The 14650-nt window shown below is 40.0% G+C and overlaps 1 protein-coding gene across 2 annotated transcripts in view; it reads right to left on the reverse strand.

The window, feature by feature from the left end:
- The window catches only part of PLCG2 (phospholipase C gamma 2), a 1878649-nt gene that overhangs the window by 534738 nt on the left and 1329261 nt on the right, over window positions 1-14650 (reverse strand). For both annotated transcript variants that reach the window (XM_044081788.1, XM_044081789.1), the window contains exons 14-16: window positions 11734-11854; window positions 8901-9069; window positions 7755-7856 (exon numbers count right to left, since the gene is read on the reverse strand). In XM_044081788.1, the coding sequence (XP_043937723.1) occupies window positions 7755-7856; window positions 8901-9069; window positions 11734-11854 (392 nt within the window). The remainder of the gene's footprint in view (window positions 1-7754; window positions 7857-8900; window positions 9070-11733; window positions 11855-14650) is intronic.

Here is a 14650-nt window from a genome sequence, read left to right on the forward strand (position 1 = left end):
ATTTGCTAGTATCTTGAAGTACTGAGTTAGTTGTCCTTGTTTTTCTGGCGTAAGATAGGCCATCTGGGTGTTTGTGTCCAAGTTGGCACCCAGGAAAGTTATTTTCTGAGATGGTGTTAGCCTGGATTTCTCTTTGTTGACTGTGTATCCCAGAGAATTCAATAACTGTGTTACATAAGCCAGATGCTCCAGAAATATGTGCTTGCTGTCTGCTTGGATCAGGCAGTCGTCCAAATAAGGGTATATTTGTATCCCTTGAAGTCTGCAGTAGGCAATTACTGATGCCAGGCATTTCGTGAATACTCTGGGCGCAGTAGATAAGCCAAAGGGCAATGCAGAGAACTGATAGTAGATTGAACCTGCAAGAAATCTGAGGTATCTTCTGCAGCTTTGTCTGATTGGGACATGCAGGTATGCTTCTTTTAGGTCCAATGTTACCAGCCAAGACCCCTTGCCCAGCATGGGAAGAAGCTGCTGTAAGGTGAGCATCTTGAATTTTGGTACTAGTAGAAATGTGTTTAGGATGGATAAGTCCAAAATGGGTCTCCAATCGGTTCCCTTCCTTGGTACCAGGAATAGTCTGGAATAAAAACCTTGACCTTGCTCGTGAGTAGGTACCTCTTGAATAGCTTTCATGTCCATGAGCTTTGAAATTTGTATTTGAGCCTCTGCCCTTTGATTGTGTGGCAGGTTCGGCATGCCTCTCATTTTTGGAAGAGTGTGAAAATGAAATCTGTAGCCTCTGTTTATAATGTCCAGTATCCATTTGTCTTTTATGACAATATGCCAATTTTTTGAAAATAATGCCAGCTTTCCTCCCAAGGGTGCTGCCACTTGAGCCTTGTTTGGCATGCAAAGGGGAAAGTCATTGGGTTTGTTTTCTGTATTGCTGTGCATTGTCTTTGCCACCTCTTGATGCTGGAGGTTGCCATTGTCTGCCTCTATATAATCCTTGAGATTGTCCTCTGCCCCTTCCGCGTCTGTATCTACCTCTTTGGGGCTTGTCCGTGGCTGGAAAGGACCAGTTTTTTGTAGGCCAATTTCTACTAAAACGTGGTGGTTGTACCTGTAGAAAAGCCTTAACAGTTTGCATAGATTTAGCTTTTTCTTTCATTTTCCTTAGTATTTCCTCAGCATTAGTACCAAATAATACATCCTTTTGTAAAGGAGCATCTAGTAATTTAGCTTTGGCATGACCAGGCAGGGTTTGTTCCCTAAGCCAGGCATGTCTACGAATGACTGATCCTGTAACTGCAGCCCTACTTGAGGCCTCTAGAGCATCATAACCACATTGCAAGGTGTGCTTACCCACTTGTTCTGCCCTATGCATCATATCCTGCAACTCCTTCAGATCTGGTTGTTCAGGTTGTGACATTTTATTCTTTAATTGTGATAACAGAAACTGCTGATATTTAAGCATATGGAACTGACAATTTAAGGCCCTCATGGCTAGGGTGGCCGAGGTATATACCTTTTTTCCCCACCTTTCTAAGGATCTAGACTCTCTTTCGGAAGGTAATGGATTCTTAGCAGTAGAGGCCTTCATTCCCTTGGGACCCTGAGAAATGGTTTCTGGGTCAGCATTATGGCTTTTGTAAAGAAATTGGTGTGAGTTAGGAACTCTGTAGTACCTATCAGGCTTGACTGGGGCTGGAGGCAGGGAATCCGGATTAAGGCAAGCTTCCGAATAAACATCATCAAGTATGTCCAAGACAGGAGGTATCGCCAGAGGTCTGTGCTGAGGTAGCAGAAGAAATTCCCTAAGCCTTTTCTTTGAATCTGAAAAATCCTGGCCTTCCCAATGGAAGTGTTCCCTCAAGGTATACAAGGTTTCCCCGAATGAGAAATCCTCTGAGGGAGAGACAGAAGGGATGGACTGTTCTGCATCAGAATCTTCAAAAGGGGAGTACGAATGCTCCTCTTCATCAGAATGTTCTGAAATAATGGAGCCCTGGTCATAGGAGGGAGATTCTTCCTCCACTCTGGGTCTCTTGTCCGGTGGGGGTTGGGAACCCCTGATAAGAGTAACTAAATCCTCAGCCATTTTGAGCATCTGCTTTTTAGGCATGGGGCCTGTAGATGGGCCCTGTGCAACAGGCCTCTGGGAGTGCATGGCTGATTTAGACTTAGTAAAGGCCTTGATGGAAAAGGAAGAAGAAGGTCTGAAGACACCATGGGTGAAAGTAGATCTGTCCACATTAAGAGGCTCAACACTCACAGTGGCTTCGGTAGCTGTAGTCAGGGCGTGGGCGAGGAACCTGCGGTCTCAGTTACAGAGGACACCACCAGAGAAGTGTCGTCGGTAGTCAGGGGCTGCGTAGGTGCCTCACTGAGAACCGGACCACGTGTAGCCGTTTTTGGTGTGGTGTCGGTGGAGACCGCGGGCCTCGTGTGTCGGTCTTTGTCCTTGCGTCTTTTGGTCAAAACGGTAGTCGGAGTCTCCGACGACATTTTATAGTTAAAGGCTTTACCAAAAAAGTGCTGGGCGAACTCCGCCCGACGCTTAATAGTGCGTTTACTAAAGGTAGCACAAAAGCGACAGCCCGAGACGTCGTGGTCTGGGCCTAAACAAGGAATACAGAGGGAATGGAAATCCTTATGTGGTATTTGCTTCCCACAAGAAATACAATTGTTAACTTTGTCTGACATCGGTCTGAGGCAAGAAAAGTTTCCCCAACTGGGTACTTAGCTTTAAAGAAGACTTCGGTTTCCAAATTTACGTAATTTCAGGAGCTGGCCAACCGGCACTTGCGAACTGCTTCTGCTTCGGGCACCGCGCGGCAAAAAAGACTGAAGAAAATGGCGTCAGCCGTGTCTTATATACTCCTGTCGCACTGACGTCAGGGAAGAAGGCGACAACAACCGACGCCGGACCTAGACTTTGGAATTCGGCCGACCGAGGACCCGCCTGACGGCAGGAGAACCCATCTGTAATGACTGCAGCTGTATGCACGATGAACATCCACCACATTTAATACCCTATTATAATATTTCTGTGTTTTACTCAAACCTTGTTTATGCCACTGTATACTTTTATTTCTATCTTCTTTCGATTGTCACTTCCACACCTCTTGTATCGTTTTCACCTGCAGCTTATTACCAATAGCATAGGTAGGATGGGGCAAATAGGGCAGCAACCTAGATGCACAGCACTAAGGGGTTTGATTGGCAGATGCTAAATGGTCTTCAGTGCAGTGCAATGCATTACCAACATTCACATGCTGGAATTGCATCTGTGGTCCTAACTTTAGTGCTTCATGTGTGGAATAAACTGTAGCAGTTGCTTGCTACATTGCAGCAAGTTGCTTGATTTAAAAGTTTGTTTTACAACTGAAACACTTTACAGCTCTCCACTCTGGGTCTCTTGTCCGGTGGGGGTTGGGAACCCCTGATAAGAGTAATTAAATCCTCAGCCATTTTGAGCATCTGCTTTTTAGGCATGGGGCCTGTAGATGGGCCCTGTGCAACAGGCCTCTGGGAGTGCATGGCTGATTTAGACTTAGTAAAGGCCTTGATGGAAAAGGAAGAAGAAGGTCTGAAGACACCATGGGTGAAAGTAGATCTGTCCACATTAAGAGGCTCAACACTCACAGTGGCTTCGGTAGCTGTAGTCAGGGCGTGGGCCGAGGAACCTGCGGTCTCAGTTACAGAGGACACCACCAGAGAAGTGTCGTCGGTAGTCAGGGGCTGCGTAGGCGCCTCACTGAGAACCGGACCACGTGTAGCCATTTCTGGTGTGGTGTCGGTGGAGACCGCGGGCCTCGTGTGTCGGTCTTTGTCCTTGCGTCTTTTGGTCAAAACGGTAGTCGGAGTCTCCGACGACATTTTATAGTTAAAGGCTTTACCAAAAAAGTGCTGGGCGAACTCCGCCCGACGCTTAATAGTGCGTTTACTAAAGGTAGCACAAAAGCGACAGCCGAGGCGTGGTCTGGGCCTAAACAAGGAATACAGAGGGAATGGAAATCCTTATGCGGTATTTGCTTCCCACAAGAAATACAATTGTTAACTTTATCTGACATCGGTCTGAGGCAAGAAAAGTTTCCCCAACGGGGTACTTAGCTTTAAAGAAGACTTCGGTTTCCAAATTTACGTAATTTCAGGAGCTGGCCAACCGGCACTTGCGAACTGCTTCTGCTTCGGGCACCGCGCGGCAAAAAAGACTGAAGAAAATGGCGTCAGCCATGTCTTATATACTCCTGTCGCACTGATGTCAGGGAAGAAGGTGACAACAACCGACGCCGGACCTAGACTTTGGAATTCGGCCGACCGAGGACCCGCCTGACGGCAGGAGAACCCATCTGTAATGACTGCAGCTGTATGCACGATGAACATCCACCACATTTAATACCCTATTATAATATTTCTGTGTTTTACTCAAACCTTGTTTATGCCACTGTATACTTTTATTTCTATCTTCTTTCGATTGTCACTTCCACACCTCTTGTATCGTTTTCACCTGCAGCTTATTACCAATAGCATAGGTAGGATGGGGCAAATAGGGCAGCAACCTAGATGCACAGCACTAAGGGGTTTGATTGGCAGATGCTAAATGGTCTTCAGTGCAGTGCAATGCATTACCAACATTCACATGCTGGAATTGCATCTGTGGTCCTAACTTTAGTGCTTCATGTGTGGAATAAACTGTAGCAGTTGCTTGCTACATTGCAGCAAGTTGCTTGATTTAAAAGTTTGTTTTACAACTGAAACACTTTACAGCTCTGTCTGTGGCATAAACTGAAAAACTGCGGAAAGATGTTTTTTTAAGTGCTTAGTGCTCGGTCTGTGGCTTAAACTGTAGCAACTGCATACTACAAATGTAGCAGGCAGTCTACTACATCTTAAAAGGAGAAGATGAGCATTTTGTTGAAGAAAGTGAAGTGCTTTAAACATTTTTTGTGTGGCATAAACTGTAACAGTTTCTTTCTACAGATATAGCAAGCAATTTGCTACAGTTTAAAAGGGAAGAAGAACATTTTTGAAGAGCCGAAGTATTTTAGTGTTCTGTGTTTGACTCTAGCAATTGCTTCTTACAAATGTAGCAAGCAGCTGCTAAACAGTTGCTATAGTTTAAGAAAAACAGAAGTGTTTTTTTCTTCTCAATTCCAGGGTAGCAGAAGACCTTTTTTTTTTTTTTTTTGTGCTCCTCAGCTTAGAGTTAAGGGGTGCACTGCAAGAATAGCTAGCTACACCTGTGCTTATTATATAAATTAATGCTATGATGATGATGACAGTGTTCATAATTGCTGTATGTGTATTATCCATTTTCACTAAGCTTGTTCTTCTTATGCCAATGCATTTTATGCTATAGTTCTACTGTTTTATAATTTGTCTTTTATGTTGCTTTTCTCCCTGGGACTCCACTGATAATGGGATAGAAGCATAGCTGGACTATTCCAGTCAATATATGAAAACAAACAAATGTAGCAGGCAGTCTACTACATCTTAAAATACATATGATGATGGGCTTAATATTCTGAGATATTGATTAAATTACTGTAGCAGAGTCTTTCTAATAACTTTTATAGAAGTTCTTTCTATCAATAGGTGCCTTATCCTGCTTAAACATCCTTTATGGTGCTGCTGGCTGTGAATCTATGTTCTATTATTTTTAAAGGCATCCTGAAATACATTACAAAGACAATGTACTGGATGTTCAGTATCAAGGCACATTCTATTTTTTGTCTCTCTTTCAGATGGATTTGGGGGTACCCTTGCAGACTAAAAAAAATATCATAACATTTTCTGTCTCGACAAAGGAAATTCCTTCTGGAAGAAAACCCAAAGACTGTGAGGGAAGTGTCCACCATGGTCACAGTCTAAGGAAGGAGGTGCATTATTCTGGGTCATATAAAAATCTTCACCATAATTACAATTGAAAGGAAAATAGGTTCTATTTCATTCTAACTTCTGGGGTTTTCATTGATATCTGCAAGGGCACACTAGTCTGTATTTTAAGCATGGACATATATTGGGAAGTTACCAGTGTAGGCCCTTGTTTTTTCTTAACTAAGTTGAAATCCTCTGACAAAAATCTTCTTATAAAATATCGGCTAAGAAACAGAATCAGATGGCCAGATGGTAAATACAATCTGTGTAATAAGAGACCAGCTACTAGGCTCATCTATCAGGAAGCATTCTGGATCTGGCATAATTACATGTAGCGCCAACATCTTCTTCTCCTTTCGGCTGCTCCTGTTAGGGGTCGCCACAGCTGATCAACTGTTTCCATTTATTCCTGTCCTCTGTATCTTGCTCTGTCACACCAACCACCTGCATGTCCTCTCTCACCACATCCATAAACCTTATCTTAGGCCGTCCTCGTTTCCTGTTACCTGGCAGCTTCATCCTTAGCATCTTTTTCCCAATATACTCTGCATCCCACCTCAGCACATGTCCAAACCAATGTAATCTTGCCTCTCTGGCTTTGTCTCCAAACCTTCCAACATGGGCTGACCCTCTAATATACTTATTCTTAATCCTGTCCATCCTCGTCACACCCAGTGCAAATCTTAACATCTTCAGCTCTGCCATGTCAAGCTCCGACTCCTGCCTTTTTGTCAATGCCACTATCTCCAACTCATGTAACATAGCTGGTCTCACTACCCTCTTGTAGACCTTCCCTTTCACTCTTACTGGTACTCGTCTGTCACAAATCACTCCTGACACTCTTCTCCACCCACTCCATCCTGCCTGTACTCTCTTCTTCACCTCTCTTCCACACTCATCATTACTCTGAACTGTTAATCCCAAGTATTTAAACTCATCCACCTTCGCCACCTCTACTCCCAGCATCCTCACCACTCCTCTATCCTCCCTCTCATTCACACACATATATTCTGTCTTAGTCCTGCTGACCTTCATTTCTCTTCTCTCTATAGCATATCTGCACCTCTCCAGGGTCTCCTCCACCTGTTCCCTACTCTCACTACAGATCACAATGTCATCTGCAAACATCATAGTCCACGGGGACTCCTGTTTGATCTTGTCTGTCAACCTGTCCATCACCATTACAAATAAGAAAGGGCTCAGAGATGATCCTTGATGTAATCCCACCTCCACCTTAAATGCATCCGTCACTCCCACCGCAGACCTCACCACTGTCACACTACCCTCGTACACATATTTATCAAAAAAGTGTTAATTTGCTGTTTTCAGTATGTAGCACCAAGGTCAGGGAGGAGAATTTTGATACTTCGGAGAATGTTCTGAAATCCTTGTCTTGGATTCTTCACTGAAATGGTGTTAACGGTTTGACTGCCTCTTTTGAAGATTTCCTTTATAGGTTTTTAAAAATGTTTTTTTCCCATCTATGCCATTCTTTTCTATCTAATAATTGCAGAAAATAAAGGTATAATGCATATCACAAATGCATATGCAATACTTTATTTTGATTTCTTCAAACAATGTGGGTGGGGGCAACCAGTTTTAAACTAACATTAGTCAGATAACATTACTCTAACATGACTACATGAACTACATTACTGTGACAGTGAGAAGAAATAATGTGACAACATACTGATATGTATGAGTATCTTGCACACTTAAATACATTTATATAAGTACCTTTAAAGGCAGATGTGAGATTAACATTTGCTGTTTTAGTGAAAATAGCATGGCTGATGGAAAATCTGGCTGGAAGAACAAGGGAATGGAATGGAAGGTGCATGGACTCATATTTTACGATTTACTGTTATTCTGATGTTCTCCAGAGAAGATCTACATAAATTCACATTACAGACTGCAAAACACGTTACCTTATCGATTGGATCCCACATAAAAAGTTCCCCCTGCTGCAGACTGTCACTCTTCTTCTCTGTAGTGCTGTCTCCATCACTCTTTGAGTCCAGCTTTTTGTGCTAGAAACCAACCAGCAAAATAAACACATTAAACAAGTAATACAAGAAGGAGAAAAGCAACATCTCATTATAAGCAGGCATGCATTTATTATTTAATGATTTAATATATCACCAGCTGTAACACTGAAATGCTCATGGTTATGTTCCAGTTAATATAATAACAAATCAAGTGCAGTCTGTGTCAAGTTATGTTTAGGAAGCACAACTGAACTGAATATGTTACAACAGTGTGTATAATTCCTTTCTGACCACTCTGTTATGTAAGTTAAAGAAGATATAAAATGGTGAAGAACATCCGAGTTTAAATGTGAAATCAGGTCAAGGTATTCTATTCTGCTGGCTTTATAAAAACTAAACACAACATCATACACTTTAAGAACTAAGGTCCTTCCTGGTGTTTCTTACATTTGGAAAATGGTCTTTAAATCAAAGTATTTCTGAACTATTAAAGTTATAGTTTTCAACCAATGGCATTCCAGTGGAATTTGACTAATTATAAAAATAAACAGTATGCTGAAATGAATAACACTAAAGAAGTGTTATAACTTTATTTACTTGGGTCTATGTTTTTCACATGCTAAGTGTAATACAGTGGTTTTCCAAATACAAAGTAAAACTAAGGTAGAAGTTATAAAGAGCTGAAGTTTTTGCAGAGAAAGTACATCAGAAATAGTCCACCCATGTAAGTGAAAGTGTTGACTTCTCTATGAAAGAAAAATTATCACACATTTAGTTTAAGAAAGGAGGAGAAGGAGGCTGCTGGAGTACATTGTTATTAGAAGAGAAGAAATGTGGAGATGTATATTTGTAATAGCCTTCTTTAAGTCATAAAAGAATTTGATACTTTTAAAGTTACTGAATGACAATACGCAGCATCAAATGGTTCTAAGAGTAAACCTAACCGAATACTTCAGCTGCTGAAGCTGGTAAGAAGTAATACTAAAAAAACAGTATTTCAAAACAAGAGCTTTATGAGTCATCATTGAAGACAAGTGACATAACACGTGCATCTGTGACTACATTAAAAAAAAGCAGAAGTCTAACCTTCAGAATGATTTTGTTCTTAAGTTGCGTTGGTGATGGTAGCTGGTCAGCATTAGCTTCAATGGGCTTGCTCAGCAAAAGGTTTCCAAACACTTCTGTAAATCTTATAGCCATGTAGCGCTGCTGTTCCACACTACAATGCTGCTCAATCGATAAGATTACTGGATATCTTGAACAGAAAATACAGTGAATGTATATGGTCTGATGTGCACAAGCTAGATAGGAACATAATCTCATGCTCTGTCTCATTACTCAAACATTGTGTCACTTACCCATTGTAGTAAAATTATGCATACCCTGCTTTTTAAGTACTCATTCCTCTTAGATTCTATTATTTGTTTACGAAAACGGGAACTGAATTCAGTATTTAATGCATGCCCATGTGATCATAACTTTAGAAGATAAACAATTGCCCTTATGTACACCTCTTTGTAATATCTCTTCTGAATGATAAAAATACCCAGGCTTATAAAAGAAGACACAGTTGAACTGCCTTCTTTGTGTTACAGCAAACTGCAACAGTTCTGCATGTGGTGCATACTGGCAGTTTAATGCCATAATTATTGCCTTACAACAAAAGTACAAATTGAAGGTTCCATCTTCCTGCTCTTCTGATTTCACCCAGTGAATGTTAAATGTTCTGTACTAATGCTGCACTTTCAGAGTGACGTTGTTTTACATAATGAAGTAATACTGTCTGAACTAAAATGCTAGTCTTCTTCCATATGAGTCAAACAAATATAACCATATCTTTGTTAGCCTGCACATCTATTTGTGCACATAGACACACACATACACATATATACACACACACACACACACACACACACGCATGTACACACACATACGCACACACACATGCACGCGCACGCGCGCGCACACACACACACAAACACACACACACACACACACACACAGTCTGTGTTAAAACTGCACACTGAATCGATCTACTGAGATATGATAGTCAGTTCACAAAATATGAACTTCTGGCATTCCTTACACAACAATAATGACCTTGGAGGTGGATATGGGCTAATATAATTAATCTCTGAGGTTTTGCAGTACTGGCATATAACAGTTAGGCCTTGTTGGACCCTTTTGTTAACTGTCCTACCCAGTAAGGTCAAGTTACTAAATCTCAGATCTATGATGGCTTTTAGAATGACAAAAAGATGAAAGCATGCATCCTGATCCAAACATACCATACATACTGTTCTTAGACAAAAAAGTATATTCATTATAAAATAAGATCTATGTGCTCTGAGTAGGATAAAATCCCAATCCCCACTATGTGGGGAAGCTCCAGCTCCTACACCTCAATTACCTTACATCTGGAAGTCACCTTCTTAGTACAACAATGTAGTGCTGAGATTCTTTTTATAATTGATAAAACCACTTATGTCCATCTGAAGCCTTCCCTCACTGATGATACAGTCCTCCGCCTATTTTCTACATTTCCTGGGCCACTGCCTTACTGTCTGAATCTATAATAGATGTGGGATGTGCAACTATTCCTATTTTATGTGTTGTTTTAACTGTTTTGGTGGAATGGCCTGCTGCTACCTGCCTTTCACTACCTTTGTGTCTGTTGGCTGCATCTTTCTGGGTGCTTAGTGCATTCTGCCTATGGCTGGATAACCTGGTTGTATTTGTCTTTGCATATTATAGGCATATTGTGATAAGGCCATGCTTCTGAGCTTCCCCACATGCAATGGGCTTCCTGGACTCTCCTGTCTCTCTACACTATGCACTGTCTTTGTCTGGTTCTCGAGTATGCTGTGGCTTTATGTTTTCTGGGTATGTCCTTAAGCTTAGCATTGCCACATGTCTTCTCCCACTCTGCCATTTTTCATCCGAGCATCTTACTTTTGGTGAAACTAAACTTGGTGAACAAAAAGCACTTCTAAGATGTATTGACATGCAGATGTGCTACTAAATTAAAACTTGTATGCATTATCCTCTTCCCTTTAAATACTTCTCAGGGATCCCATGTGATCTTTTCTGAGGTCTGAAATTCTGAACATCAGAATAATAGAACTGCAAGTGTGAATGTGAACTGATGACTCTGAGGTTGTAACACTTCAGAATATCCTCCCTCAAGTATTAGGGTGTGAGTGGTGTTGGGGCACATTTTAAAAGTGACTTTTGGAATTCACTGTTTTTTTTTCTTTGACAGTTTAATTTTCAAAGTGTTGATAGTTATAAAAATGGGTCTTGCACTTCTGATAAGGAGCCACACCTTGCATGTGACTTTTATTTTTTAACTTTTTAAGCATGTTTTTCCATCTTTTCTGTTATAGCTTTTTGTTTTTTTCCACCCATTACACAACTAAGCACTTGGTAGTATTTATGCCATTGTACAGTATGACCTTTTCAAGTACATTTGATATTTTCAAGTACATTTGATATATTCCTTTTATACCAACTACCTTACTCTCACTGACTGTCAAAACAGGCTTAGGCTCCTCTATAACCCTTAGATAGAGTGAATAATCAAAGAAAGAATAAATAATTATGCAAGGTAATATATTTCAAAAGGAAATAGACAACTGTATCTCATTGCTAACCCAGTTATGGATACCAAACAGCCACAGTGATTCTACTGCTGAGAGTTAAACCTGTTCTGCCATCGCAAGAAGATGGTATATCATGCAGATACAGGCACAAAATAAGCAAGTCAACAAGTTTCACTTTTGAATGTTTATCATAGGAACTATGTAAATAACTAAGACACATGTGACTCCTTCATTCACTTTCAACTACAGATGTACCAAATTCAGATACCCATAACGTTAACTAAAACTTAACACACAAAGCTCCATAAATAACTTACTCTGAGGTTGCAAATGCATGCTCCTTGATTGCTTGTATTACATCATCAAACTTTATTTTTGTAGTGCGAGTCCATCCATGATAGATAATAGGTTTTCCTTCAGGACCATCCCAACAATCCACTATAGGAAAAAAGTAGAACAATACCATAAATGTAAATTTCTTAATAAATTATAAATTTTATCAAGCAATTTTAAATACTATAGCATTAAGCTAAACTGTCCAGAAAAGAAAATCACAAACACACATACACACACACACACACACACACACACACACACACACACACACACACACACACACACACACACACACACACAAAGAATGTGTGTGGTTGCCACTCATGGTAGAAGTGAAACTTCTGTAAGGAAGTGAGAAGGAAAGCAAATGGTACAGTACAGTATGAGCTCCTTTGCACTTCCTCACAGAAGTTTCACTTCTACTGCACGTGGCAACCATGCACATTCTTTTTTTTTTTTTTTTTTGCATATTCTTGTACTTTCTGGTATCCTAGTTTTACATTGTCTCAAGTATACTACTAATATGTGCTGTTGGAGCTTTTCTCCTCGGGCTTCTGTTGAAAGGGGGCTTTGCCCAGACACACTGTTCCCAGTTAAATGAATGAATACATACATAAACAGAAAAACAACTAATAAATAAACACGTACTTATGTTCAGAACACCTTCTGTATATCTTTCTTCCTTTTCTTCTTATTCTAATAGTAATCTAGCCTTTGATCATCATATGTCCACAGTGGTGAGTAAATCATTCTATGTTGCACAACTTATAAACAAAGGTTCATAGGTTCATAGGTTCATAGGTTCATACTAGGCTATCTGCCCAAGGGCATTTATAAGCCTAGCCCATAGTTATGTGGCTTTCACCACCCCCGACATATAAGTCCAAGGAAGTCATTGTTTCACTGTATTTGGCATTCAGCAGACCTATCACTGAGTACAATGCCCCCTTTGGTATGTACCTAACCAGGCATATCCAACAACTGGAACGTCCACAGAGGTTCCTCACTAAAAGAATACAGGGCATAAGTAATATGTCCTATGCAGACTGCTTCAAGGCCCTATCCCTGTATTCTGTCTCCTACAGGCTTTTGAGGGGAGATCTATGCCTGGTATATAGGGCATTGTCAGATCCCACTCTGATGGACCTCCTGCTTATCCACAAAACAAACAGTACCAGAATTACCCATTCTAAAGACTAAACACATATGAGGATGGTGCAGAAGATGAGATGAAAAAGCTCACTTGAATCTCATAGCTCTAAGGTAAACAAAAGCCACCTTGGTTGTTCTTAGCTCATTTCTTACAGGTGTTGCTCATGTGTGTGAGATGGAGACTTTATTGGGGAGGTACAGATCAGTACCCTGTGTATCTTGGTCTGCATTTGAAAATGCCATTACAGATGATTTAGTCTTGCCTAAGGGTCTTTCTAAGAGGAAGTGGTAAAGCTTCTTAAAGAAGAAAGTGAAGTAAACTAATAAACCTAATACTCTTTGTCTGAATGGGAAAGGTTCATTCACTCATACCAACAAAAATGTTTGAATGTAGATCAGGTTGATTTGCGGCAGTGAGGTATTCAGCACAATTTCTCGATCAGAATCTTGTCACATTTTTATGTTAAGGTACATCTTTCAGCCTTGACAGCATGTCTGCATTGTGAGCTAGCTTTTTAATCATCTTTTCCTACATTGCAACTTATTAAAGGAATCTTATATTTTAAACACGTGAAAGAAAACAAAAGCTGGATAAACGCCTGGTATACACCTCAAGCGAAAAAAATGAAAAGACCAATGGTTAGACCACAGCTGAAGATAAAAATGGAATAATCCACGTCAGGAAATAAGTCACTCGCAGCTTCACAGTAGTGCCTTTTTTAAAACCAAAAGTTGTAACTGAGATGTAGTAGTCAAGGTAGGAAACGGTTCACTTGCTGTTTCACACCACTTTATTAAACAAGAGTAAGCGCTTTCGCGATCTAAGTCAGCTGATCGCTTCTTCAGACTCATAAAAACATTGGTATTTAAAATATGGTTCAACCAATGAAAACACATATAGAACTATGACATAGACTAATTAAAATTGCATACATCAGTACATTAATTTGCCTTATATTCTGCATAAGATGAAATAAAATATACACATAACAGACACATTTTATGTAATAATCCATATTACTTAATGTTTTAGTGGTCTGGATTTTAAAAAAAGGTTTCAAGGAAACAGCATTGTTCAATCCAGGAGACCTATCTGCCTGAAGTAATAAAATCCGTCTTTGTTCTGCTTCCTCTACCTTATTCCTTATATCACCTCCCCTCTTACTTTTATTTATTATTTCTAAAACCATGAAATTAAAAATATGTTTCCTATCTTCTTCTTCCACATGTTTTGCTAAAGCACTTGTGTCTTTTTTATTTCTTATAACTCTAAGGTGTTCAAGGATACGTTCCTTTAGACACCTATTGGTTTTGCCTATATAAAAGGCATGACAGAGAGTGCAGAAGCTGAAATAAACCAAATTTTGTGTTCTGCAGTCAGCATAAAAATCTATATCAATTATAAATCCTAGTGTAGGATGTTTATATGTAGATTTATTATATAAATAGTCACATGCTGTACAATTTCTGCAAGGAAAAGTCCCCTGCCTATCAGATAGAATCATTCTTTCATTGTTTCTGAATTTGTAACAGAGTTGCCTTTTTAAGGACCTCTTATTTCTAAAAGAAAAGCTGGGTCTATCTTCTAACAATTCTCTCAAGTCAGGATCCGACAATAAAACATTCCAATTCTTCTCAAAAATATTACAGAACCTTCTGATGTCACTGGAATAAGTTATAGGAAATCTAACTTTAAAATAATGACCTTGCTTGCTTTTAACATCTTCTATAGTATTTGAGAAGAGT

Source organism: Protopterus annectens, chromosome 8.part1, assembly GCF_019279795.1.
Source record: "Protopterus annectens isolate FY-2018-M chromosome 8.part1, PAN1.0, whole genome shotgun sequence".
NCBI classification, from domain to species: Eukaryota; Metazoa; Chordata; order Ceratodontiformes; family Protopteridae; genus Protopterus; species Protopterus annectens.